This window comes from Hypanus sabinus, chromosome 18 (assembly GCF_030144855.1).
Source record: "Hypanus sabinus isolate sHypSab1 chromosome 18, sHypSab1.hap1, whole genome shotgun sequence".
In the NCBI taxonomy this organism is placed as follows: Eukaryota; Metazoa; Chordata; class Chondrichthyes; order Myliobatiformes; family Dasyatidae; genus Hypanus; species Hypanus sabinus.
This window is the reverse complement of record NC_082723.1, coordinates 13,021,654-13,046,294: the sequence shown is the minus strand read 5'-3', so window position 1 is coordinate 13,046,294 and position 24,641 is coordinate 13,021,654. Positions and strand designations below refer to the sequence as shown.

The 24,641-nt window shown below is 43.4% G+C and overlaps 1 protein-coding gene across 1 annotated transcript in view; it reads right to left on the bottom strand.

The window, feature by feature from the left end:
- Positions 1 to 12,248: 12,248 nt before the first annotated feature.
- lhx3 (LIM homeobox 3) overlaps positions 12,249 to 24,641 on the bottom strand; it is a 46,886-nt gene continuing 34,493 nt past the window's right edge. Inside the window, exons 5-6 of the mRNA XM_059993503.1 lie at positions 15,570 to 15,741; positions 12,249 to 12,679 (exon numbers count right to left, since the gene is read on the bottom strand). Of these exons, the coding sequence (XP_059849486.1) occupies positions 12,249 to 12,679; positions 15,570 to 15,741 (603 nt within the window). The remainder of the gene's footprint in view (positions 12,680 to 15,569; positions 15,742 to 24,641) is intronic.

The window sequence follows — 24,641 nt, the reverse complement described above, 5'->3', positions numbered from 1 at the left end:
CATTGAGACTCAGACTATTGATAAGATACAGGGGTAGTATTAGGCCATGCAGCCTATCGAGCCTGCTCCAGCGTTCTATCATGGCTGATGTATTATTACCCTCAACCCATTCTCCAGCTTCTCCCCATAACTAACTCCCCCCCTCCCGCACTATAGGAAGAGTCATCTCCACATCCTCTCTATTAAGGCCTTTCAATATCCGATACGTCTCAATGAAATTCCCCGTTATACTTCCAAATCTCGGGGAATCCAGCGACATTGTGATCTGGAGCAAAACAAAAGCGAGCTGCCGGAGGAATTCTTGCGGGGCAGATTGCGTCGATAGAGGGGAACTGGCGGTCGACGTTTCGGGTCGAGACCATCTGGACTACAAGATTCTGAGCCGTGAAAATGCGCCTGGCGAAGTAGGCGCACACAGTGTTCGCACTAACCTTCTCCACGGTTGCCGGTCACATTTCACCACGTTGGCTCCTGGCACCTCACATTCTTGTGCCGAATCACAATTTATTTTACTCATAGGGTGGCAACATTATCACGTGGTTACAAGCCTCGCTCTCCCTTCTGCAATTAAATCTATAGGAATGTTTTCCTTAAACCCTTTACATTTTTCAAACAATGCAGATTACCTTTTATGCATAATCGTTTTAATCAACAGTCTTTGCCCCCCCCCCCTAGTTCCCACTGACTGATCTCACCCCCAGTCCTTCTCATTATGGAATTCACCCCTCCTCCCCCAATCCCCGAGGAAATCAGCTCCCGCAAACCGAACCTCGGGAGTTCACAGAGACCGCCCACTTGCTGTCTCCTTGCTCTTTTTTCAAAAGCGGTCTAATGGGCTGCGCGCGTGCCGTGCATTACTTTGGTGAACTCCGGTAATAAGATGATAAACGCCATCCGTTATCTAAATAATTAATTACGGAATGTTTCCAAAGCGCGTTTCACTCGCGACGGCAAGAGCCACTTAATTACAGCAGAGACAGCGGACAAGCTCCACACCCGGAATCCATTCGGAACCGTCGAATGTAAAGCAAATCAGCGCGAACTTGCCAGAAATAAAGGGGACTATAGTAAAAACAATGCTGCATTAAAACCACGTGCATTTATAAACATAGGAAACATCCCTTTCTGTAGACACAAGGGATTCTGCAGATTCGGGAAATCCAGAGTAACACGCACAGAATGCTTGAAGAACTCAGCAGGTCGGGCAGCATCGATGGACATGAATAAACAGTCGGTGTTTCAGGCCGAGACCTCGCATCGGCACTTTCCAGAGAGACTGCCTAATGTGTTGCTTTCCCTCCAGCGCTACGTGTGTGTTACTGTGCATTTTTAAAGTCCCGTTCACTGTTCCAGCCCTCCATAGCAAAAGATGTACTTGTTAGGGTGTAATCACTAAATCAGGAAAGGCGTGAATTCCGTCACCAATATCCGTAAGAGAGGTTCCCAGTCTCTTTTTAATGCCGTGGACCAATGCAGTTAAGCAAGGGGTCCGTGGACCCCCCGCTGTAATCCATGGCGCCGAGGCTATGAAGACTGCCCTCGGCTGCTGTGCTCCGAGCCCGCTACTATTATGAGACTAGCGAGACTTTGGGCCTACTCCGGGGTTCCGGTCTGAGGAGTCAGTTTGGTTCGGAATGTTGTTCCCTTCAATCGTTTGCATGATTTGTGTTTTTTTCTCTTGCTCGATGTGGGTGTTGGCCTTTTCCCCCCTTAATTTGGTTCTTTCGGGTTTCCTGTTTTGTGACCATCTGTAAGCAAACAAATTTCATGGTTGCATAATTTATACATTCTTTGATAATAAATCTACTTTGAATCTTGAATAAGATATAGGATATATTTTTAATTCTAAAATGTGCAAAAGGTTTTATAATCTGCAAATAGTTTCTGTCTCACGTGCAGCCGAACTAGAAAGAAAAAAACATCTTTTGTCTGAGAATGAGATTAACAGAGCCCGCTTCACATTTTTATCATTTGATAATAGGCCATCTGAAAAGTATTGAGATGTGATGCGAAGATGACAGTGAATATGAGGCACGGAGGGGGTGGGGAGAAGAGCATCTATACTCTGGCTTCTCTCCAAATCGTATAAATATTTCGCTTTTATTGAAGAGCGCCTGTAAGATATACATGTAGAAAAATCTCAGTCTCGGTTCCACATCTCCTGCCTTTATAACCAGCTTTCAATTTATTAAACTTGCTGACCCATTCTCCATTTCTAGGGCTTCACTGCGATTGATCGGCCTGAGCAAGTAAGAACACAAAGGGATAGTGTGTGACTCTACTGCGTTTGGCTGAATTGAATTTAGAATTAAGATAATTTGATAATAAAGATCCCAGACAAAATATTATAAATCGGTGGATTTAACGAATTGAATTTGTCCTCTAATGTCATCAGGGGGAAATAACTGCAATATGCTCTTTTTATTAGAGGAAAAAATAACCAATAAAGAAACCGCTGTTAAACTGTACTTTGTTGTCTGCACTTTTGTATGCACGTATGTGCGTCCCTGTGTTATATTTTACCGTGATATAAAAAGCGGATTTTCCTGGTGGCCAGTTATTTCAATTCCTATCTCTATTCCCTATTTCCATTCCGATATGTCGGTCCATGGCCGACTTTTTTGCAACATCCACATGCCCCATCCACCTGGTTTTCCCTATCACCCCCTAGCTTGTCCTCCTCCCCGACCCCACCCCCACCCCCACCACACACCTTTGTATTCCGGATTCTTCCCCTTTGCTTTCCAATCCTGGAGAAGGGGCCCGGCCTGAAACGTCAGAATCAGAACCAGGTTTATTATCACCGGCATGTGTTGTGAAATTTGTTAACGTAGCAGCTGCAGCAGTTCAATGAAATACATATTAGAGAAAGAAAAAAATAAATTACATTATAGGTATATTGAATAGATTAAAAATCGTGAAACCACAGAAATTATATATATATATAAGGTGGGGTAGTGTTCAAGGTTCAATGTCCATTTAGGAATCAGATATCAGAGGGGAAAAAGCTGTTCCTGAATCGCTGAGTGTGTGTCTTCAGGCTTCTGTACCTCCTGGCTTCTGGTAACAGTGAGAAAAGGGCATGCCCTGGGTGCTGGAGGTCTTTAATAATGGACGCTAACTTTCTGAGACACCGCTCCTTGAAGATGTCCTGGGTACTTTGTAGGCTAGTACCCAAGATGGAGCTGACTAGATTTACAACCCTCTGCAGCTTATTTCGGTCCTGTGCAGTCTCCCCCCCACCCCACCCCCATACCAGACAGTGATGCAGTCTGTCAGAATGCTCACTGCGGTACATCTATAGACGTTTCTGAGTGTATTTGTTGATATGCCAAATCTCTTCAAACTCCTAATGAAGTATAGTCGCTGTCTTGCCTTTATAACTGCATCGATGTGTTGGGACCAACTGCCTGTTTATTCTTTTCCATAGCTGCTGCCTGACCTGCTGAGTTCCTCCAGCATTTTGTGTGTGTTCTTCTGGATCTACAACATCTGCAGGAACTCTTGTTTTGTAAAGATGTTTGTAATTCCGGTTATGTGTAATTTTGCTTCGTTAATTTGCATTTGCGAGTGAACTTAACCACGCGGAATATGTGGGTATGAGAGACATGAATCTGTTCATCCACGGGAAAGATCACCACCTGTGTTCGTTCTGCAGGCGGGCGGTGGCCTAAATACTTTCCCAGCAAACTGGGGATGCACTTAATTTGGTATTGGAACTCGCATTTCACGCACAATTCGCGTGTCTGTGTGTCCTTGAGTAGTTAATGATCAGTGATAGAGACCTTCCGATGCAGGTGGCAGAGTGGAAGCGATTCGGCCCATCAGCGAGTGAGGAAAGAGCTAACCAGCCCGATCCCGAACTGCAACAGTTAACCCGTAACTCTGCGGGCCTAGAGCACAACGTTTGGTGTGGCCAGGTGTCTGCCGCTGCCACTCCCTTGGGCAGTGAGCTCCAGGCTCTTGCCATTTTCTGGATTAAGAAAAGATTAAAACATAAACACGAGGCAGTCTTCTGGAAATGCAAAGCAACACACACAAAATGTAGGAGGAATTCAGCATCTGTGGAAATGATTAAACACAGGACGTTTCGGGCTGAGATCCACAGATTAATTTCCGTAGATGCTGCCTGACCTGTTGAGTTCCTCTAGCATTTTGTGTGTGTTGCTTAAGGAAAGGTTTCTTTATTTCACCCGCACAGGCCCCTCGACCAACTAAAATCCGCCTGAAAGGAACTGCAGAGCGGGAAATCTGAAATAAGAACAGAAAATGCTGGAAGTATACTAGAGGCCAGGCATTATCTGTGGACAAAAGCAGAGCAAAGGTCAGCTACCTTCCTGGTTGGGCGAGGACTGCATACGGGCATCCCACTTCCCCATTCGTCCAGTCCTTGCGAAATTGAGTAGAATGAAGTATAACTGAGACGAATAACGGATGTAAACTCCACGAATCAAAGGAATGAACATCGCTGGGAGGATGGCCGTGAATTCTTTATCCAGTCCGCCTACCTCATCAACTTCCTGCATCGCTTTTGTCCATGCAAAAAAAAAATACGGGCACTTTTCCCGACTTGGCAATGCTCCATCAAAGTTGAATCGCCTGTTGAAGTTTACCATTACCAGTGAAGATGCTGAGACTGCCGACTTGCATTCCCACCTCGTCCTCTCAACTGGGCTTTTCCCTCTATTTCCCTGAATTCACCTGCTTTTATTTGACAAGTGTGGTATTGTTTCAGGGAGGTGTGTTCGTTTCTCTTCCGATGCCATGCCTTTTTTACATGTCTCTGAGTCTATGTATCTTAGTTCTGTTTTATTTAATGTGTGCAGCTGAATTTACAGTGTACATATACGTTCACACATCCACTTATAGATCCGCATGGTTATGCCGATGTATGTTTGGCACGTTTCGGGCACGTTTACCTCATTGCGTGTCTGATCAGGCATTGTTTGTAATTCAAATCGTGTAAAAACTCAGCAGGTCAGGCAGGGTCTGTGGGAACAGAACGGGAGCTAACGTGTCAAGTTGGACGAACTTTCGGGCCTGAAGATGTAACCCTGCTTCTCTCTATCTCGATGGGCTGGAGGAGCTCGGCTGGTCAGGCAGCATCTATGAATGGGAATAAAACAGTCCGTTTTTCAGGCCGAAACTCTTCATATTCCAATTCATAGGCAGACCTGGCCTGCTGAGCTCCTCCAGCACATGAGGCGTGTTGTTCTAGACTTCCAGAGTCTGCTGCACCTCTCGTGTCTTCTCTCTGCCTTCTCTCTGTTTCTCTCCTTCTCTTCATAAATGCTGCCTGAACCGATGGCAGTTTGCGGCATTTTTATTATCAATTCTCCAGTTTAATTTTGTTTTCACGTGCCTGTCTCTAACATCTCTGCTTATGTGTCATTCTGGCAATAATTACGGCACGATCTTAATGCAACAATGGGCAAACTTGGGAGCAAGTCTGGCTCTCTAGGGAAGTAATGGTTACATAAACTTTCTTCAGTCCTATAGCAATGCGCTGTCAAGGTTTCCCGGGCAGGAGGGTGTGAGGACTAGGCAGCGTCCGTCCGGTGCCTTTTCTCCTCAAATTCACTGGTTTCCGGTTACGCACTGAACGTTTCGCCAACTCAGCTTTGACCACCTGCGCTTTCATTACAGTTTAAACTCTCTGGGGCGGAATAAATCGATTAGAACACGGCTTTACTTTACTGACCTTAAATACTATGTTTGAGCCTTGTAAATCCAACTCCAGGACACACTTTTTCACAGGGCGGACTGTGAATACAGGCTGTGGGAGATCGGGTGACAGCTCTCCTGAAACAGGAGACAGCCTTTATTCTAATAATCAGACACTGGTAATGAGTGAAGGTTTATTTAACAAAGTGTATTTAAATTTGCCCAGCAAAACTTGTTGATTAGACAGTTTTCACAAATACTTTTCTGCACGGAACGAACATAAAGGCAGGGAGGACCGTTGCACCTTTTACCCTGAAACACGGAGATTATTACACAGAGAGCTAACAGGGTCACGGTAAGTACACAATGACGGGTGGAGGGGAGAGATGGGAGGGGGTGGGGAAGAAGAAGAAGAGAGGGAAAGGGGGAGGGTGAGGGGGAGAGGAGCGGACGAGCAGTGAAGAGGAAAAGGAACATAGAAACATAGAAAAACATACAGCACAATACAGGCCCTTCGGCCCACAAAGCTGTGCCGAACATGTCCTAGAACCTAGAACTAACTAGGCTTTACACTCAGCCCTCTATTTTTCTAAGCTCCATGTAGCCATCCAGGATTATCTTAAAAGACCCTATCATTTCCGCCTTCACCACCGCGGCTGGCAGCCCATTCCACGCACTCACCATTCAGAGTAAAAAACTTACCCCTGACATCTCCTCTGTACCTACTTCCAGGCACCTTAAAATTATGCCCTCTTGTGCTAACCACTTCAGCCCTGGGAAAAAAGCCTCTGACTATCCACACGATCATTGCGTCTCATCATCTTGTACATCTCTATCAAGTCACCTTTAATCATCCGTTGCTCCAAGGAGAAAAGGCCAAGTTCGTAGAACATAGAACATAGAATAGTACAGGCCATTCGGCCCACAATGTTGTGCTGACCCTTAAATCCTGCCTCCCATATATCCCCCCACCTTAAATTCTTCCATCTACCTGTCTAGTAGTCTCTTAAACTTCACTAGTGTATCTGCCTCCACCACTGACTCAGGCAGTGCATTCCCCGCACCAAACACTCTCTGAGTGAAAAACCTTCCTCTAATAACCCCCTTGAACTTCCCTCCCCTTACCTTAAAGCCATGTCCTCTTGTACTGAGCAGTGGTGCCCTGTGGAAGAGGCGCTGGTTCACTCAGCCTATTCTCATAAGGCATGCTCTCCAATCCAGGCAACATCCTTGTAAATCTCCTCTGCACCTTATCTATAGTTTCCACATCCTTCCTGTAGTGAGATGACCAGAATTGAGCACAGCACTCCAAGTGGGGTCTGACCAGGGTCCTATAAAGCTGCAACATTACCTCTCGGCTCTTAAACTCTCATTACCTCTGGGCTTGAAAAGAAAAGGGGAAAAGAAGCAAGGGGGAAAGAAAGCGAGAGAGAAAAGCATCATCGAAATTCAAACCGATCCTGACAGACTCATCTGGGGAATCACTGCAGAACCCGAGGGAAACTGAAGTCCACGGTTATCCTCAACGTTGCACGGATCTGAAGACTTCCAAAACGTTGGGGTCACAGAATTGTAAAGAGCATTCGCTAACTTTCTTTAAACCAGTGTCCCTCAATTCACTCAAAAAGAATTCCTTTTAGAATTTTCTGGATTGGGGCCCCGGGTGTTTTGTTTTACTCTCTGCGTGCAGACTCAGATGGTGCATTATGTATGCCCCCGATAAACTTGCAACTAATCCCTTTTCCTGTGAACATAAACAGAAAGCCGAGTTTCATTTCCCCTAAATTTAAAATTCGGGGCGTGTGTGGGGAGGCTCCGACAGCCCCCAAAGTACCCATCATGGGCGCACATCTAACGATACATTCACAATCTGCAAAGCGGTTAAATTTGAATCACAAAATATTCCTCGAACCGCGGTGTATTTTAATCGAGATAACCCGATTAATCTTTTCTTTGATCTACATCCGAAGATTAAGGCGTTTGTCGAACCCTCTCGGATCGAAATATTTCGCTGGGTAACGCTAAGACTCGGAACTTAACCAATAAAATCCTCGGGTAGTAATGAAATAGTGTACCCAGCTTCAGTTTAGTCTCCACTTGAAATCCCATGCTCATTACGAATCAGAAAACAAATTAGTAATGAGGTCGTGATTATCGTTTCAGTTACTGTTTATTTCACTCACACTTTTACTCCCGACTCGTGCACCTGAATGAAAATGAAACAAAACTCTCAGCTGAAATGGCGAGGGTACTGAATGCTGTAAACTTCCTAAAAATAACTCAGTTGCCACTTTATTATAATACACGCAGAATGCTGAAGGAACTCAGTGAGCCAGGGAGCATCTATGGAAATGAGTTAGTAGTTGGCGTTTCGGGATAATCGAAACGTCGACCGTACTCTTTTTCATGAATGCTGCTTGGCCTGCTGAGTTCCTCCAGCATTTTGCGTGGATTACTTTGCCTTCCAGAATCTGCAGATTTTCTCTTGTTTGTGATTCGACTTTATTGGGTATATCCCTGCTCATATTAGATAATGCAATTATCTAGTCAGCCAATCATTTGGCAGCAACTCAGTGCATAAAGGTAAATAGAGTCAAGAGGTTCAGTTGATGTTCAGACCAGGCATCAGAATGGGGGAAGATGTGACCGCGGTGACTTTGACCAGTTGGTGCCAGACGGGGTGGTTTGAGTATCATAGAAACCTTTGACCTCCTGCGATTTACATTCACAGCAGCCTCTAGGTTTACAGAGAATGGTGCGAAAAGCAAACGAAATACATCCAGAAAGCGGCAGTACTGTGAGCAAAAACGTCTGGTCAATGCGAGGGTTCAAGCCGACAGGACGGCGTCCATAACACAAATAACCGTGCGCTGCGACAGCGATGTGCAGAAGAGCATTTCTGAATGCGCAGCGCGTCGAAGCTTGAAGTGGATGGGCGACAGCGGCAGAAAAGCACGAAGAAACACTCGGTGGCCAATTGATTACTTACAGGCAGGACTTGATAAAGTACCCAGTGGGTGCAGTACTAATGCAATGCGCAGTCCACCTCCGATGTGGTTTCCTGTTAATATGAAAACCAGATACTAGAACCAGAATGAGGAGTCGTACTAGTGTGAACAAGACATGCCTGGACGCCACTATTAACATCACCAGAGTGAATTGTCTGGAAATCAACCCATCATATTGACTTTCTCAGAAATTAGCATCAACAGACTGTGGAGTCAATTCGACACCTAGTGTGGGTTTCTGAATCTGCTACCCACCAATATAAAATCGACAGCCTGAGAAAAGGCTTTGTTTACAAATTCTGCATAAGAGCATTGAGCGTGTTTGACGGGAATAGATGCTAGGCGTCTGGTTCCCTATGCATTCCATTAGGAAGAGTTGTGTTGAGTCACGTTTGGGACGATTAATCCACAAAGATCGACCACTATAATCCAGTATTGTAGTTTCTCTAAGTCATTGCCAGGATGGAATAAAGTAAACAATAACTTCATCAATAACTTCTCTGACTATTCATTTCAAAATCAAACGGTATTTACACTTCTTTGGACCTACCTATAAAGCTCCTATTACGTACAGTGATGCGAAATTATTAGAACATTTCAAACGATCTTTACTTGTTAAGGCAAATTTGACTTGGATGTCTCCCCCTTTTCCATAAGAATGTGATATTTGCCGTTTCCCCGTAAAACCTTACCCTGCCGTTAAATTACACCCACAAGCTGCTCTGGTATTCAAAAAAGGAGGAAGACACAAAAGCAAGTAGAGCTGTCGCCTCGCGGATCCAGTGACTTAAATTGAACCTAACCTTCAGTTCTGTTTGTATGATCGTGCACATTTTTCTAATGACTGTAAGCTTCCCCGGTGTATCGATGCTGTAAACCACCCCTAGCATAGGTGGGTGCTGGGAGAATCAGCAGACAATTAATGGGCTCGGGACCAAGACTAAGTTATGGGGGGGGGGGGGGGATCAGAGAAGGGGATTGATGCAGTTTTTCTCATTGCTGGCATGGCCAAATGCCTTTCTGCACCGTAAAGAAATATCAATTCACTGGTCGCCGCTGAACTCCCAGATATAGGTAACATATCCATTCAACTTTGTTCACTAGTCTCCCAGCTATGGTAAAATGTCTGACGATGGGACAAAATACCTAGGGGGAGAAACATTTCCTTCTATCCTTTGCCACGGTGAATATTACTTTATATCATCCGAGTTTCAGGTAAAAATACGCTTTCGCTGACATGATCCTCCACTCTCGTCAGATGTCCAATGTAGCCACATATTGGATCGGTAAACACCTACCAGAATGTCTTGCATGACAACTCGCCATCGTTTCTAACATTCCTTTACACTGGATGATCCGTGGTGGAGATTTTCTGGATGTTCAGCTTTGTGCGAAAATTAGGGAAGCTGTCCCTCAATCGGATGAAAATTGGGCTGCTTCAGGGAGGAGTTACTAGAGCCTGAAGACACACACTCAACACTTTAGGAGCAGCTTCTTCCCCTCCGCCATCAGATTTCTAAACGGACAATGAACCAGCTTATAAATACTGCCTCACTACTTCTTGATCACTATTTGCTCTACTTAGTTATTTTTTAAATATATATCTACAGTTCTTATTGCAATTTACAGCTTGCTTGTGTGTATTGTACTGCGCTGCGTTGCAAAACAACGTGTTGCACGACAAGTGCTAGTGATATGAAATCTGATTCTGACGTTAATCGGGGTGCGGAGATCTGAGAGGTTCCTGTGGAGTAAATGCTCGTGTCCGGACAGAAACGTATGTCGCGATGTGCAAAGTTGCCAATGAAGAGTTTCTGGAAAACATAGCCCGATAGTGAAAGCAGAGTCAATACTAGCTTTCTGTCGGGGTGAGTTAACAAACTGAAAGGGAAAACGTAGACCTTTGGGGAATTAATCTGGAAGTGGGACGATGGCCCGAATGGCCTTTAGTGCCCTGTATTCCTTCTGTCTGTTGTGAGCGTTGAGTGGTTTTACGCGCGCTCTATATGTGGAAGTCCCAAGATTAAATAATATTTCCCGCTCAAAACGCGTCTACCTATCGCTATCCCAGCTCCAGTACCCAATCATAACCCGAGATGACGACACAGCAAAATGTAGCGTTGTTGTCACATAGGCTTAACGTGTAATTCGAACAAGGAACTGACCAAATCTATTTCGCGTAGGATCAGTGGATACCGGTATCAAAGGGAAAAGGCGACCATGGCTGGAGTCACCACTACTTTACTGGCAGCAGAAAAAGCAAAGTTCTCGACACATTCCGTCTTACTTTCGCTGATAAATTTATTAAAGATTTCTCTTACGAATCGCTTAGAGAGAATAAATAAAAGACAATAAAACATTTACACTTGACCAACGACGATTTCCAAGTCCAATCTGTATACATAAAACACCTTACATTTTATATCTCTGATTGACAAAATGCATGGTCATACCAACCACCGGGAAACCCAGAAAGTCAAGTGGTGACAAGAAGCGTGTCTTTTTTTTTGCTTTTCCCCCAATTTTTTTTCTCTAAAATTGCTTTACTAATGTCATCCTAAAAATACCGCTAAACAGACTGCTTTCCACAGTAAAAATACACAACAGAAGTACAGAGTGATTTCTCCTCGTTTAACCTTCCCGCTGGGAGATATTTGGCAATAAACAGACATTGCAAAGTGCAATTGGTATATCAGACGTCAGTCCAAAAATAATTATGACGAAGGCGTAAAAATTACTGTTGGCCACACTCGGGGAAGGGGTACAATTGCCACTAGTTCAATGTTCCACTTTCTACAGACAGGCATTGACAGTGGGCGTTAAGAGTAAATAACATGCAAAGATACCGCGCTCTTTTCGAGCTGCGGGACATCCCAACACGATTCACAACTTATCAAGTGCAAACACACCATTGCCACTAGGAACGGAACACAGGACATCGGATGTGCGCACGGAAAGACCCCTCCATCGGGGATAACTAATTAGTAAAATACGTTTTAAAAAAGTTCCCAACAACCATCCCTCTCCCTCCCACCCCGTGGCCAACACTAGTCCCTAGGATGTAAAAATGGTTAAGAAGGCCTTTTGACAATATCAGACGTTTAACACCAGGCAATTTTCTAACACGCCGTTCTGTTCAATAACTGCTTCCACACTTCTTTAAAAAAGAGATCGTTCGTAGCACTGCTGTTAAGGGGTAATGCATTGAAATGCATAGCCAGGATCACACTGAATCACATTAACTACGGGCTATAGGATTTACACATAATTAGATATAACGTAAAAAGAGCAATGTGGGTCAACACCAAAATAATATTTAACAAGGCAGTTGATGTTTCGGGAAAAAGCCCAACAGTAACTTGGTTGCCACGCACGGAAAGCTTTTCAAACAATGAAACGAGAGTTGAGGAAGGGCTGGAGCTGATGCCGCTCTCGTCCGTGTCACTGGGGCATCTTTGCGATCACACGATGAGTGGTCGATCCTCGACACAGCTGGAAAACCTTACAATGTTGTTGCTTCGATTGATCGAACATTATTGTTTCAAAACAAGGTGTGTGTGTGTGTGTGCTTGCTTGTTAAAACTGTGCGTGCTCCACTTCGTCCAGCCAGGATGCCGGACTAGCCGGGAAATCGGGATACCCTCCGCTGCTGTCTGTTGAGAGATCCGAACTTGGTCCGTTTGCTCCTAAAACATGCATGGCCTGGCTCATACCTTGTCCTCCTCCTCCTCCTCCTCCTCCTTGAGCAATAAGGCCTAAACCAGCGTCCTGGTACACGAGTCCTGAAATAAGAGGCTGGTGGGAAGGAATGGTTTGTAGTGACGCGGGCGACTGGGGGATCCCATAAGGACTGTTCGATCTCAGGTCGTGATATTGGTCCTGCGGCAGTGCCCCGTCTATGGTGAAACCTCCGTTGCTCCCAGTCTGTCTGCCCAGACCTGGAGAGGCGTCGTTCATGCTGCTGTACATCCCATTCGGATGCCCCATGTCCGACATCGAATGCTCATCTATACGTGCGGACAAAAAAAAAATGAACAAATGCGCGTTAAAATCCTGAAAGATTGACCTTTCCACCCACGTGCGATGAAGCAGTTCCTTCCCAACTCCCAGATTACCCGGCACCAGACTTCGCTCGATCTCTCAGGGCCCAAGCGCTGGGCCGTCCGCTTACCGGGAAGATTTTGTAGATATATATTTTCCGCCCGCGCTTCGAGAGAGCTCAACAGACACGAGCCGGGGGAAGCTGTGACATCAAATCCAACTACAGGTCAAATTCCACAGAATAATTTTCCGTCTTATTTCAAATTTCTACCCTCTACAGTATTTCGCCTCCATTTCTAGTTAGTCATTCACAAAACCACTGCAAACACCTCATTTTCTGAGGTCTTTTACTGGGGATTATTCTAAAAAAATTCACCGCAAGGAATGAATAAGTATTACTGATAATTACATCTTTTTGGAGGAAACCGTTTGGAGACCGTGAGATGTGTTTTATATTTAAATCTTTTTTTAAATTATCAAAATGGCAAGAGGGAGAAGTTGCACTTGAATCAGAAAGGGAAATTTTGCTCGAGCAACATAGTTGAACTAGATTGGCCGAGAGGAGAGGGGAGGAGTGTGGGACGTGGGACTCTCAGGAGCAAGTCATGGATAAAGCAGCAGGTAGCAGAGCAAGTCATGGATAAAGCAGCAGGTAGCAGAGCAAGTCATGGATAAAGCAGCAGGTAGCAGAGCAAGTCATGGATAAAGCAGCAGGTAGCAGAGCAAGTCATGGATAAAGCAGCAGGTAGCAGAGCAAGTCGAGTAGAGGCAGGGAAAAGTTAAACAGTGTGCGTTTCAGGTAGTCCAGGTTTAACGGGTAAGGCACATGAACTGTGTGGATTGGCTCTGGAGACTGGGATGTTATAACCATAGCAGAAACGTGGCTGAGGGAGGGGCGGTCCAAGGTATAGATGGCACCGCGGGACAGAGGTACAAATAAGCAAGGAGGCAGTGTAACCTTTTGAATTAATGAGGATGTAATATAATATTTAGAGATTACTTTCCTGGGGCAATATCCAATCAGGCCATATGGGTATAATTTAGAAACTAGAAGAGGAGAATCACTCTAGTGTCCATCCCCCCGCCCCCCCCCCCCCCCACAACAGTCAGAAGAAACTTGAGGAGCAGGATTGTAGAAATATTCTCATAGTTGTAAGAATAATAGTTATGTTAGTGGGAGATTTTAACTTCCTCAGCACTGACTGGGCCACTGAGAGTGTTACGGGCCTGAACTGGGTGAAATTTGTTAAATGCGTCTCGGAATATTTCCTGAAACAATGGCGCCATGCTCGGGGATTCGGAGTTCGGAGCTCAGTTCCCGCGCTCTTTGGCCGCCCATCCCGTGATCCCATAGGTTCCCTCCTTCCGTTCAAAAACGTACTGGTTAAAAGGCTATTTGGTAATTGTAAATTGATCTGTACCTAAGCTTGGGATAAATAGGTGGATTGGTTTGATGTTACAGGAAAGATGTGTAGTTACACTAGAAAGAGTTCAGTAAAGATTTACCAGGATGTTGCCAGGACTAGAGGTCCTGAGTTACAGGGAGAGGTTGTGTAAAAAAAGTTTTCCTCCAAATAGATGTAATCAATTATCAGTAATATTTATTCACTCCTTGCGGTGAACTTTTTAGATGGGGTCTTTTTTTATAGGTCTTTTTTTCCTTGTAACACAGGAGAATGAGGGGTCTGCATAGACATGTTTGAAATTATTAGAGCATAGACAATCTTTTCCCCAGGATAGGGGGAGACCACAATCAGGGCACACAACTTTAAGGTTAAAGGGGAAAGATGGGAAAGAGACCCAAGGGACAACCTTTTCATGCAGTGTGCAGAGTATATGAAACGAGCTGCCAGAGGAAGTGGTCGAAGCAGGTACAATTTATGAGAAGCAGCTGAAGGAGCAAGGCTTAGAAGGATATGGACAAAAGGCAGGAATTGGGACTAGCTCAATGGGCGCAATGGTTAGCTTGGACTCCTCGGGCTGATGGGTGTGTATCCATGCTGAATTGTTCCTGACTCTATAAGCTGGAGAGTTCAAGATAAGGAATTGTATATACACTGTAGTCAGAGAGGAGAGACAAGGCAGCTTGGGCCTAGATGCATTTCTCCAGCAACTTTGTCAGACTCTCGCTAACCATCCCCAGCAGAACACTCCTCCATTTCATACTAATTTATTTTAAATGAAAACCTCAAGTTAGGGAGTTGGTTGTGTGGTGCTGGAATGGGGAAGTTCTGTAAATAGATAATTTTGTTATTAAATTTCATATATTTTCATTGTCCATTTGGACTTATTGTAGAGAACCTATTGGACTCATGGCACCTTTAGAACAGCAACAGCCTGCTGGATGAACTCACTGGGTTAAACAACATCTGTGATGGGAAAGGAATTGTCAATGCTTCAAGTTGAAACACTTCCAACATCTGCAGTCTATGCCTTTAGATGGGTCATATGTCTACATCTTTGTAAAACCTGACTAGTCAGTCCCACTCTCCCTCATCTCTTTCCCTGCAGCCCAACAAAGTTTTCAACTATATATCCAACTTAATTTAAGTTATTAAATATTCTTCCACTAGTCTTTATGGTAATGCATTCTAGATTTTAAAAACTCATGGAATTACTAATAAAATTCTCTGCCACACTCCCCTAACTCTTTGGCAAATAACCTCAAATCTGTGGCCATTCCTGTCAATGGTTAAAAATCCCACATAACTTTGAAGATCATTCTGTTCGTTTAATCTTTTCTATTCTGACTGGAACAATCCCAGCCTTTAAGCATTCTCCCAGTGTTATAATAGTCCTGAGAAGCTAACTGCAGGGTTTATTATGAAAAGCACTCAGATTCTGACATGTACAAACCTATGAAGGACACTTCTGCATCGCTGGCCACCCCATCATCTTGCGCACTGTCTTTATCTGATTTGGAGCTTGCTCTGGATCTTTTGATGTTCCTGAAATACTGACCCCATCTCTGCCTGCCAGCATCTTTCTTCAATCGTTTCTCCTTTGCTCTTCGGTTCTGAAACCAAACCTATTGGAGGCAGAAGGAGGGTTGAATTATGTCCAAAGAGTCAAATAATTTTTCTCATCAGTGTATGAATTTAGTTGGATGACAGTTTCATTCCCTGAAATATGAAAGTCAGCATCATCTCTTTCAAGGGCAATGATATGTGGCAGTAATGATCAATGCTTCATTGAGTGATGCACTGTACTTAGAGGCCAGAAGAATGCACACAGTTTGTCAGCCGAGACATGATTTTTAGCATTCTCACCTCCGAGTCAGACTGCAGAGACTTCAGGGCCTAATCCAGACGGGCACACAATCAAAATACTAGAGGAACATTGCACTGTCAGGGTGGTGTGCATCAGATATACTGTTAAACTGAGGACCCATCTGACCATTGGAGTAAGCAAGTGCTCAGGGTCCCACGTTCTGGACAGAAAGATAACCAAAAAGGATTTTTGTGTCATTGTCACATAGCTCATTGTGAGGTCTTATTTTGGATAAATTGATCATGACATTTCCTATATTAAAAGATTGATTACACTGGACAAAAGATTTTACTTCCTGAATACCTTTGGATGTACCTTAAGGATTTTGGGCTGCTGATCATGAAAATCACCATGAAATTTCCCTATCACACACCATTTTTTAAAAAAATGCCCATATTTGTTATTTCAATACATAATTTGTGAGAATAGCTGATGGCAATATTACGGACAGCTTTCTTATTGGTCCACAAATCAAACAGGTCATCAACGACAGGCAATTCAAAGATCTTTTAGTGGGACCGGAGCAAAACACATGGAAGGCTTCCAAGGATTCATTGAAAATTTTCTTGGCAACTACAGTGCACCAAACTACGCACAGCTGGTTAACAAAATGCTTCAAGCATACAAATCTATGAAGTGTAACATATCACTAAAGATTAACTTTCAGCATTCCCATTTAGGCTTCTTCTGGGCAAATTTAGGTGCTGTCAGTGATGAGCACGGTGAAAGGTTTCACCAGGACATTACAGTCATGCAGAAACGACATTACAGCAACTGGAATCCATGAATGCTGGCTGATTATCATTGTATATTTAATTGAGAAGCCTCAGACACTGAGCACAAACTTAAATCATCAACAAAACATTTTTAGGTTGGTTGAACTATTGCAAAATGTCAGCACTGTCATGCAATTAAATGCATTATATTCAATAAAAGTTAATTTCTTGTTTTTTTTCAAATTTTTAAGTGATACAAGTAGTCTGAAATTATACTGGTATTCAGCTTCAAGCACTATCAAGAAAAATTCTGACCGGGCAACACTTCCAAAAACTTTGTTGCCCAGTGTTATTCTTCGTGGACTGTGAAGTGTTTTGTGATTTCCTAAATTAATTTGAATCAAAGGTAAAATACAAATGTAGACCGTTTTTTTCTTCAACAAGTTTAACGTTCATACTCTGGCAGGCCCAGACGTCATTGTACCTTACGTTTAAAGTTCAGTAAAATTCTGAGTACTTCATGTTCCCCTTTGAAATAGCAACAGAGATGTAAGAATTACAAGTTTGGCAAGTGTAAGCTCCGCCCTACTACTTCATAGTATAATAGTTATTGCTTGAAGTAAGAATTGTACCTATCGTTAACATCGGTAAGGTGTTTGTACGTTTTCCCTGGGCACGTTGGTTTCCTCCCACAGTCCAAAGACATACCGGTTGGTAGGTTAATTTGTCATTGTAAATTGTCCCATGATTCGGCCAGGGGTTATATCAGGGGATTGCTGTGCAGCACAGCTTGAAGGGCTAGACGGGCCTATTACACACTGTATCTCAATAAGTAAATAGATCTTGACACTTTCAGTCCAACTGTCCTGGATGGAGATGGAACACTTTGTCCTCATTCACCAAATTATACTTGTCTACCATCGTTACTCACAGAACCAGAGCAATGCCAAAACATTTAATGAAAGCATTTAAGCTGAGGGCTGGTTTCTTACATTTCACAGTCATTTAAGAACAGAAAGAGGATGCTCAGGTCCAAAACAATGTTTTAACACTCAGTTCAGTCACTCCAGGCTAACCCAAGTTAGTAGACCAGCCTAAATTCTGAGCAGAGTACTTAGGTAAATCCAACGCAGGGTCTAAACACAGAACATTAACTGACCCCCTGTCTCCCGAGATGCTGACTGACACACAGATTTTCTCCAGCAGCATGTTTTTAACCCAGCTAAAAAAATTCTGGGGAGGGTTGAACACTTATACCGTTCTTGCCAGATTTCCAAGGCAGCCATGGCCATGAAAAGTAATTCAAGAATGGTCAGGCATTTCATTGCAGAAGGAACCCAACAGCTTTGAAAATAGTCAAAATCTAAACGAAGCTATTGCAGTAGTCAAACTAGTTCAAATCTCACAAAATATTCTTGCTTTTTGTTTTCTGTCCATTATGATGCATAATTTAATAACCGTATTTTATAATTTAACAGAGGTCTTCTGAAAGTACGTCATATTTACTGTTTCTCCCCTATCTAATCTACTAGTTAAACTTCAAAACACTCTTAGATTCAATTTTATAAATCCATGTAGGCCCTGCCCTAACTTAATATCATTTTCTAAATTCTCTCCTATCACTAATTTAGTAATGGATTCTAGTACTTATCCTACTGTTGTCAGGTTAACTGGTCTACAGTTCTCTTTCTCTTGGATGAGACTAGGATTCAGGGCCAGGGCTAGGACCAAGACCAGGAAAGCATTGACCAGGACATGGAACTTGGAACTAGGAGCCTGGGCATGGACTCCGAGCCAGAGACTGGACAGGGACCCAGAACCTGGATCTTGACTCAGGCTCAGACCCCAGATCTAGACGAGGACGAGACATGACTACAGGACCGGACATGGAACTCCTGCACAGGACAAGGCACATGACAGGATGAGAACACAAAGCCATGGCTTGGACAGGACAAGGTCCTTGGACGTGGCTTGGACAGGACAAAAGACTCCTGGACACAACAGGGGAACTCTAGCACCAGGCTGGGCAAGGAATCTCTAGCACAGGACAAGGGCAGCACCGGGCAGGGTGAGGAATCTCCAGCACAGGCCAAGGGAACTCCAGCACCGGGCAGGGTGAGGAATCTCCAGCACAGGCCAAGGGAGCTCCAGCACCGGGCAGGGTGAGGAATCTCCAGCACAGGCCAAGGGAACTCCAGCACCGGGCAGGGTGAGGAATCTCCAGCACAGGATGAGGCTCTTGGACTAGGCTTAGTTAGGCTCTTGGGTACAGGGCCAAGACTCCTCCTTGGAGCATAGGGCCAGGACCCTTTCTTGGACACAGGGCCAAGATGACTGCAGAGGATGCTTGATAAGGATAACTGCCAAGGACTCAGACACAGAATCTCCAGCACCAGGCTGGGCAAGGCGCGCACACGCACACGCACACGCACGCACGCGCGCACACGCACACGCACGCACGCGCGCACACGCACACGCACACGCACGCACACACACACACACACTCACACACACACTCACACTCACACACACACTCACACACTCACACACACACTCACACACTCACACACACACACACTCACACACACACACACTCACGCACACGCACACACACATATCAATTCCAGGGAGGGAGCAGTCCAGCAGCCTGAAGCTGAATCCTGAAGCCATTTATGGAGCCAGCCCAAAACGAAAATCAGGTGCCTCAATTAAGGCACCCAATGGAACCAAGGAAAACAGGAAAACCCAGAATAAGGATGTATGGACTGGACCGCGAACCGGAATGCAGACTTCACGGACCGGAGCATGACAGTAGCAATCACAGCTCATAACTTCACGGCCTTCTTCACTTCATCTAGATTTTGGCTTCAGACTGAATGAAATCACTTTCAATCTCAGTTTGAAATTTTATCCTAGAATAATAGAATCATACAGCATAGAAACGGCCCCTTTTGCTCACCATGTTCATGCTAAATATCATTCACCTAACTATACCAATCCCCACTGTCCAACACTTAGCCCTTAGCCTTCTATACCAAAGTGCTTCATGTGCTTATTTAATTACCTCTTAAATATGACGAGAGTACCTGCCTCCACCATTCTCTCAAGTAGTGTGATCCCAATTTCAACCATTCTCTGGGTGAAACAAAATTTTCACACCCTCTCATGCATCTTGACTTTACTCATAGCCCGTGATTATGGACCCCTTCAATGGTGAAATGATTCTCACTATACAATCAAGGTACACTCTCAAGTCAGGTTACCCCACAACCTTTTCCACTCCAGGGACAACAAACCCAGCATCTCCACTCTTTTCTAGGCTGAACCATTCCATCTGAGGTGACATTCTGAAGACCTTCTTTTACATTCTCTCCAGTGCAACTGCATCCTTCCTCTAGTGCAGTGACCAAATCTACACCTAGTACCTTAGCCAAAGCCCAATTATTTTAATATGGTTGTACAATAATACCACCTGCTCCCCCACTTTTATATTCAGCGCCCTGGCCAATAAAAATAATCATCCCATGTGCTTTCTCAACTACGTTATATGCTGCTGTCTTCAGAAATCCTTTTATATATATAGGAAACTCTTTCTGTTCTTCATTTCCTCTCTGGGTCCTACCATTTATTTTTCACTAGTCCTCTCAAAACCAGCACCTCATATTTTTCACATTTAGAGATACAGCACGGTAATGAGCCCTGATGGCCCCATGATCCCATACCAACCATTTACATTTATGTGACCAATTAACCAACCCTCACACCTTTGGAATGTGGGAGAAAACCTGAGCACTCGGAGGAAAACGCATTCGGTCACAGACAGAATGTACAAACTCCTTACAGAGAGTGGTGGGAATTGAACCTAGCTCACTGGCACAGTAATAACGTTACACTAATCATTACACTACCATACGGCCCCTTACTGGTTTTCAGAATTGAATTATATTGGCCATTACTCTGTCCATGTTGCCAATTCACCATATCTCCTACACTTGCATTCAGACCGTAAATGTATATAGTTAACAGCAAGGGTAGCATTACCAGTCCCTGTACTACACAGGTGGTTATAAGTTTCCAATAACCAGATTATTAATGAATCCTAGCAACACACTTAAAATGCTAGAGGACTCAGCAGGCCAGGCAGCATCAATGGAAGAGAGTAAATAGTTGATGTTTCGGGCCGAGATCCTTAAGCAGGACTGGATAAATGAATCCTTTCAGATTGTACATTACTGATCACTGTGATTATCTTCACACCACAGAATATTCCCCAAACTATTCTGGGATCATCCTCCACAAATGGTTCATGGAGAAGGCTAACCAGTGTTTTCGTTAGGCACCTATGAGTAGGTGCCTAAATTGTAGACTTCTCAGGGTTGTCACCAGCCCAAGAACATGCTTACATCAGTACAGGTATGTAATACAAATAAACTGATGATAGCTGAATGTGAAGATGCCCCTGGATAGTTCATTGCCATTGCAACAATGTTTAGAGGTTCTGATCCTATTCAGAACTGCTAGGGATGAAACTGAGAGTGCAACTTTCAACCATTGAATGACACATTGATGTTAATGTGCTATCATTGAACAGGCTGATATAATGCAAACTTACATTGACCAGTTTATACTATCCATTCTAAAAACAGTTAAAGTCTGATAATCTGCTATCTTGAAGTTCAAAGTAAGTTTATTATCAAAGTACATGTATGTCACCATACACAACCCTGAGATTCATCTTCTTGTGGCTATTCACAGTAAATACAAGACACACAATAGAATCAGTCAAAGGTTGCACCCAACAGGACAGAAAAAAAATCAAAAACATGAGAAAGTCTGTAGATGCTGAAAATACACAGGAACACATACAAAATGCTGGAGGAACTCAGCAGGTCAGGCAGTATCTAAGGAAAAGAGTAAACCGTCGACGCTTCGGGTCAAACCCTTCTTCAGGACAAACAATCAATGTGCAACAGACAACAAACTGTGCAAATACAAAAAAAAGAAATAATAATAAATAATTAATCAATAAATATCAAGAACATGAGATGAAGTGCCCTTGAAAGTGAGTCCATAGGTGTGGAACAGTTCAGAGATAGGGTAAGTGAAATTGAGTGAAATAATCTCCATCAGTTCAAGAGCCTGATGGTTGTGGGGTAATAATTGTTCCTGAATATGATGGTGTGGGTCCTGAGGCTCCTGTGTTTTCTTCCTGATGTCAACAATGAGAAGAGAGCTTGCCTAGATTGTGGCAGTCCTTGATGATGGATACTGCTTTCCTGCGACAGAGCTCCATGTATAATGTGCTCAGTGGTGGGGAGGGCTTAACCTGTGATGGATTGGACCATATCCACTACTTCTTGTAGGATTTTCCATTCAAGGGCATTAGTGTTTCCATACCAAGTCATGATACAACCAGTAAAAATACTCTCCACCACACATCCATAGAAGTTTGTCAAAGTTTTAGGTGACATGCCAAATCTATGCCAGGTTGAGACCCTTCATCAGGTGTGGAAAAGAAGACAGAAGAAGCCAAATTAAGAAGGTGGGAAGAGGGAAAGGAGTATAAGCTGGCAGGTGATAGGTGAAGCCAACTGATGGAGAAGATAGGTGGGTGATCCAAAACGCTGACTATTCATTCCTCTCCATAGATGAAGACTGACATGCTGAGTTCCTCCAGCATGTTGTGTGTGATACTCTAGATTTCCAGCATCTTCAGAATCTCTTGAGATTATGAGTTTTACTGTAATTTAACAAAAAAAAATTTGAATGTGAATCATAATTAGTGCAAAACTGAAAATAAAGGTTACAGTGACCAAGCATACAATTACATGGAGGCAGAAAATGGAGCACAACTGTCCTTCAAATGTCAGTGAAACAGGAGCATTGGATCTCATTTATACCATTATCAGCAGCAAAATGGATTGCAGCCTCAGTTCTGCTACTCAGTTCAAGAGCCAGCTCTCTCAGCTAGAAGGTCTCTGTTCTTAAAAATGGAAAGACAGGTTTCGCAGTCTATAAACATCTCAATCAATGACAAGGACATTTCAGATATGTTCTAAGACAGGTTTCACACTAATATAGGTTTATTCTTTATGGAGTATTAAATATATGAGAATCAACCAGTTGAATACTGATATTTCAGATTCTGTAAAATTTATATCATTGCTGAATCCTTGTGGTTTAATAAATACAAATTCTTGGCAGCATAGCTGAATGGTGGAGGTATCAATCATTAGAAATGGCCTGGGCAAATTTTTCTGCATTTTATTAGTAGCTCAACATCAAGCTTAATTCAAAATATCAGTTCCCTCCTCATACAGTGCCTCTCTGAAGTCAGGTCAAAGTCCCGGTGACAGTATTACATTGCAGCATTAGTGTCCTAGCAAAGCTGAAAACCATTGCATTATATCCTAATCCCTCCTTTACGTTGTCGTGGTTATAGCTGCATGCAGTCATCAGTACTTTATTTTTCCCACCATGAATTTTCCAGAAAGCCGTCCACTTAAACACATAACCCTTGGGTTTGTCCTTGGCACCAGACCAGCAAAGATAATGAAGGCCATCTTTTCTCCATGCTTATAATTGGAAGTGGTTTTGTTTTCTAACTAGAATGTCAAAAGGGAAGTGCTTCACAATGTGCCATGACTAACAGGTTAATTCTCTCATTTATTACAAACAAACTCCTCCCAGGCATCATCCCTGAAGAAGATAGCAGAGTTTGACATTGGACCATCAGTTATAATCGATACCCGTACCCAGCTGGAAGCCCAGGAAGTCTTTATTAGCCAGGAAAGCACTTGACCCTTTTTCTCTCATTTAGTGTTTTAAATTAGTATGACAGAATTCAACCAATTGCCTTTCAGTGAATGATCCTCAAAAATAATGTATATTTGGCTATCCATGCGAGTGATTACAACTGTACATCTCATTGAATATTTAATCATTACCAATGTGTGCAGAGAGCTCCAAACCTTCAGCAAAGATGACCTTCAATATAAACTGTGGACAGTCACTGTAACTAAGCACTCACAATTGGTACTATTGCCAAAACTGAGTAACTCAGCATCAAGTTCATGATAAGCAGCGATACTGATCCATTAAACTGGTTTCTTTCCATAGAAATATACATTCAGTTGCCACTTTATTAGGCACCTATAAATATTGAATCAGCCAATCATGTGGCAGGAACTCAATGCATAAAAGCATTCAGACATGGTCAAGAGGTTCAGTTGTTGTTCAGACCAAACATCAGAATGGGAAAGTAATATGACCAAAGTGACTTTGACTAGGAAATGATTCTTGGTGCCAGATGGCATTGTTTAAGTATCTGAGAAAACCTTGATGAATTATTGGGGGTTTTCATGCACTACAGTTCCTGGAGTTTACAGAAGAATGGTGTGTAAAACAAACAAAAAAAAACATCCAGTGAGCAGCAGTTCTGTGGGCCAAAAAAAATGCCTTGTTAATAAAAGAGGTCAGGGAAGAACATTCAGACTGGTTCAAGCTGACAGAAAGGTGACAGTAACTCAAAAAAAAACATGCATAACAACGGGGGTGTGCAAAAGAGCATCTCTGAACGCACAATACATCAAACCTTGAAGTGGATGGGCCACAGCAGCAGAAGACCACACAGGGTTCCACTCCATTTCATCACTGGTACCTAATAAAGTGGTCACTGAGTGTACATTCTAAGAAATGTACACATGCATAAAGGTCTAAGATTGTAGAGAGATTTGATAAGGCAGCCACGTGGAAAGTATTTCCATCTTTGCCTGAGACTAAATCCAGGGAATATAAATTAAGATCATTGTTAACGCCATATATACTGTACCATATTCAAAATTACTAATGATATCTCTGCCGTTGGCTGAATCAAAGGAGGCGTTGAATCAGAATATAGGAGGAAAATTGAAAGTCTGACTGAGTGGTACGATAACAGCAA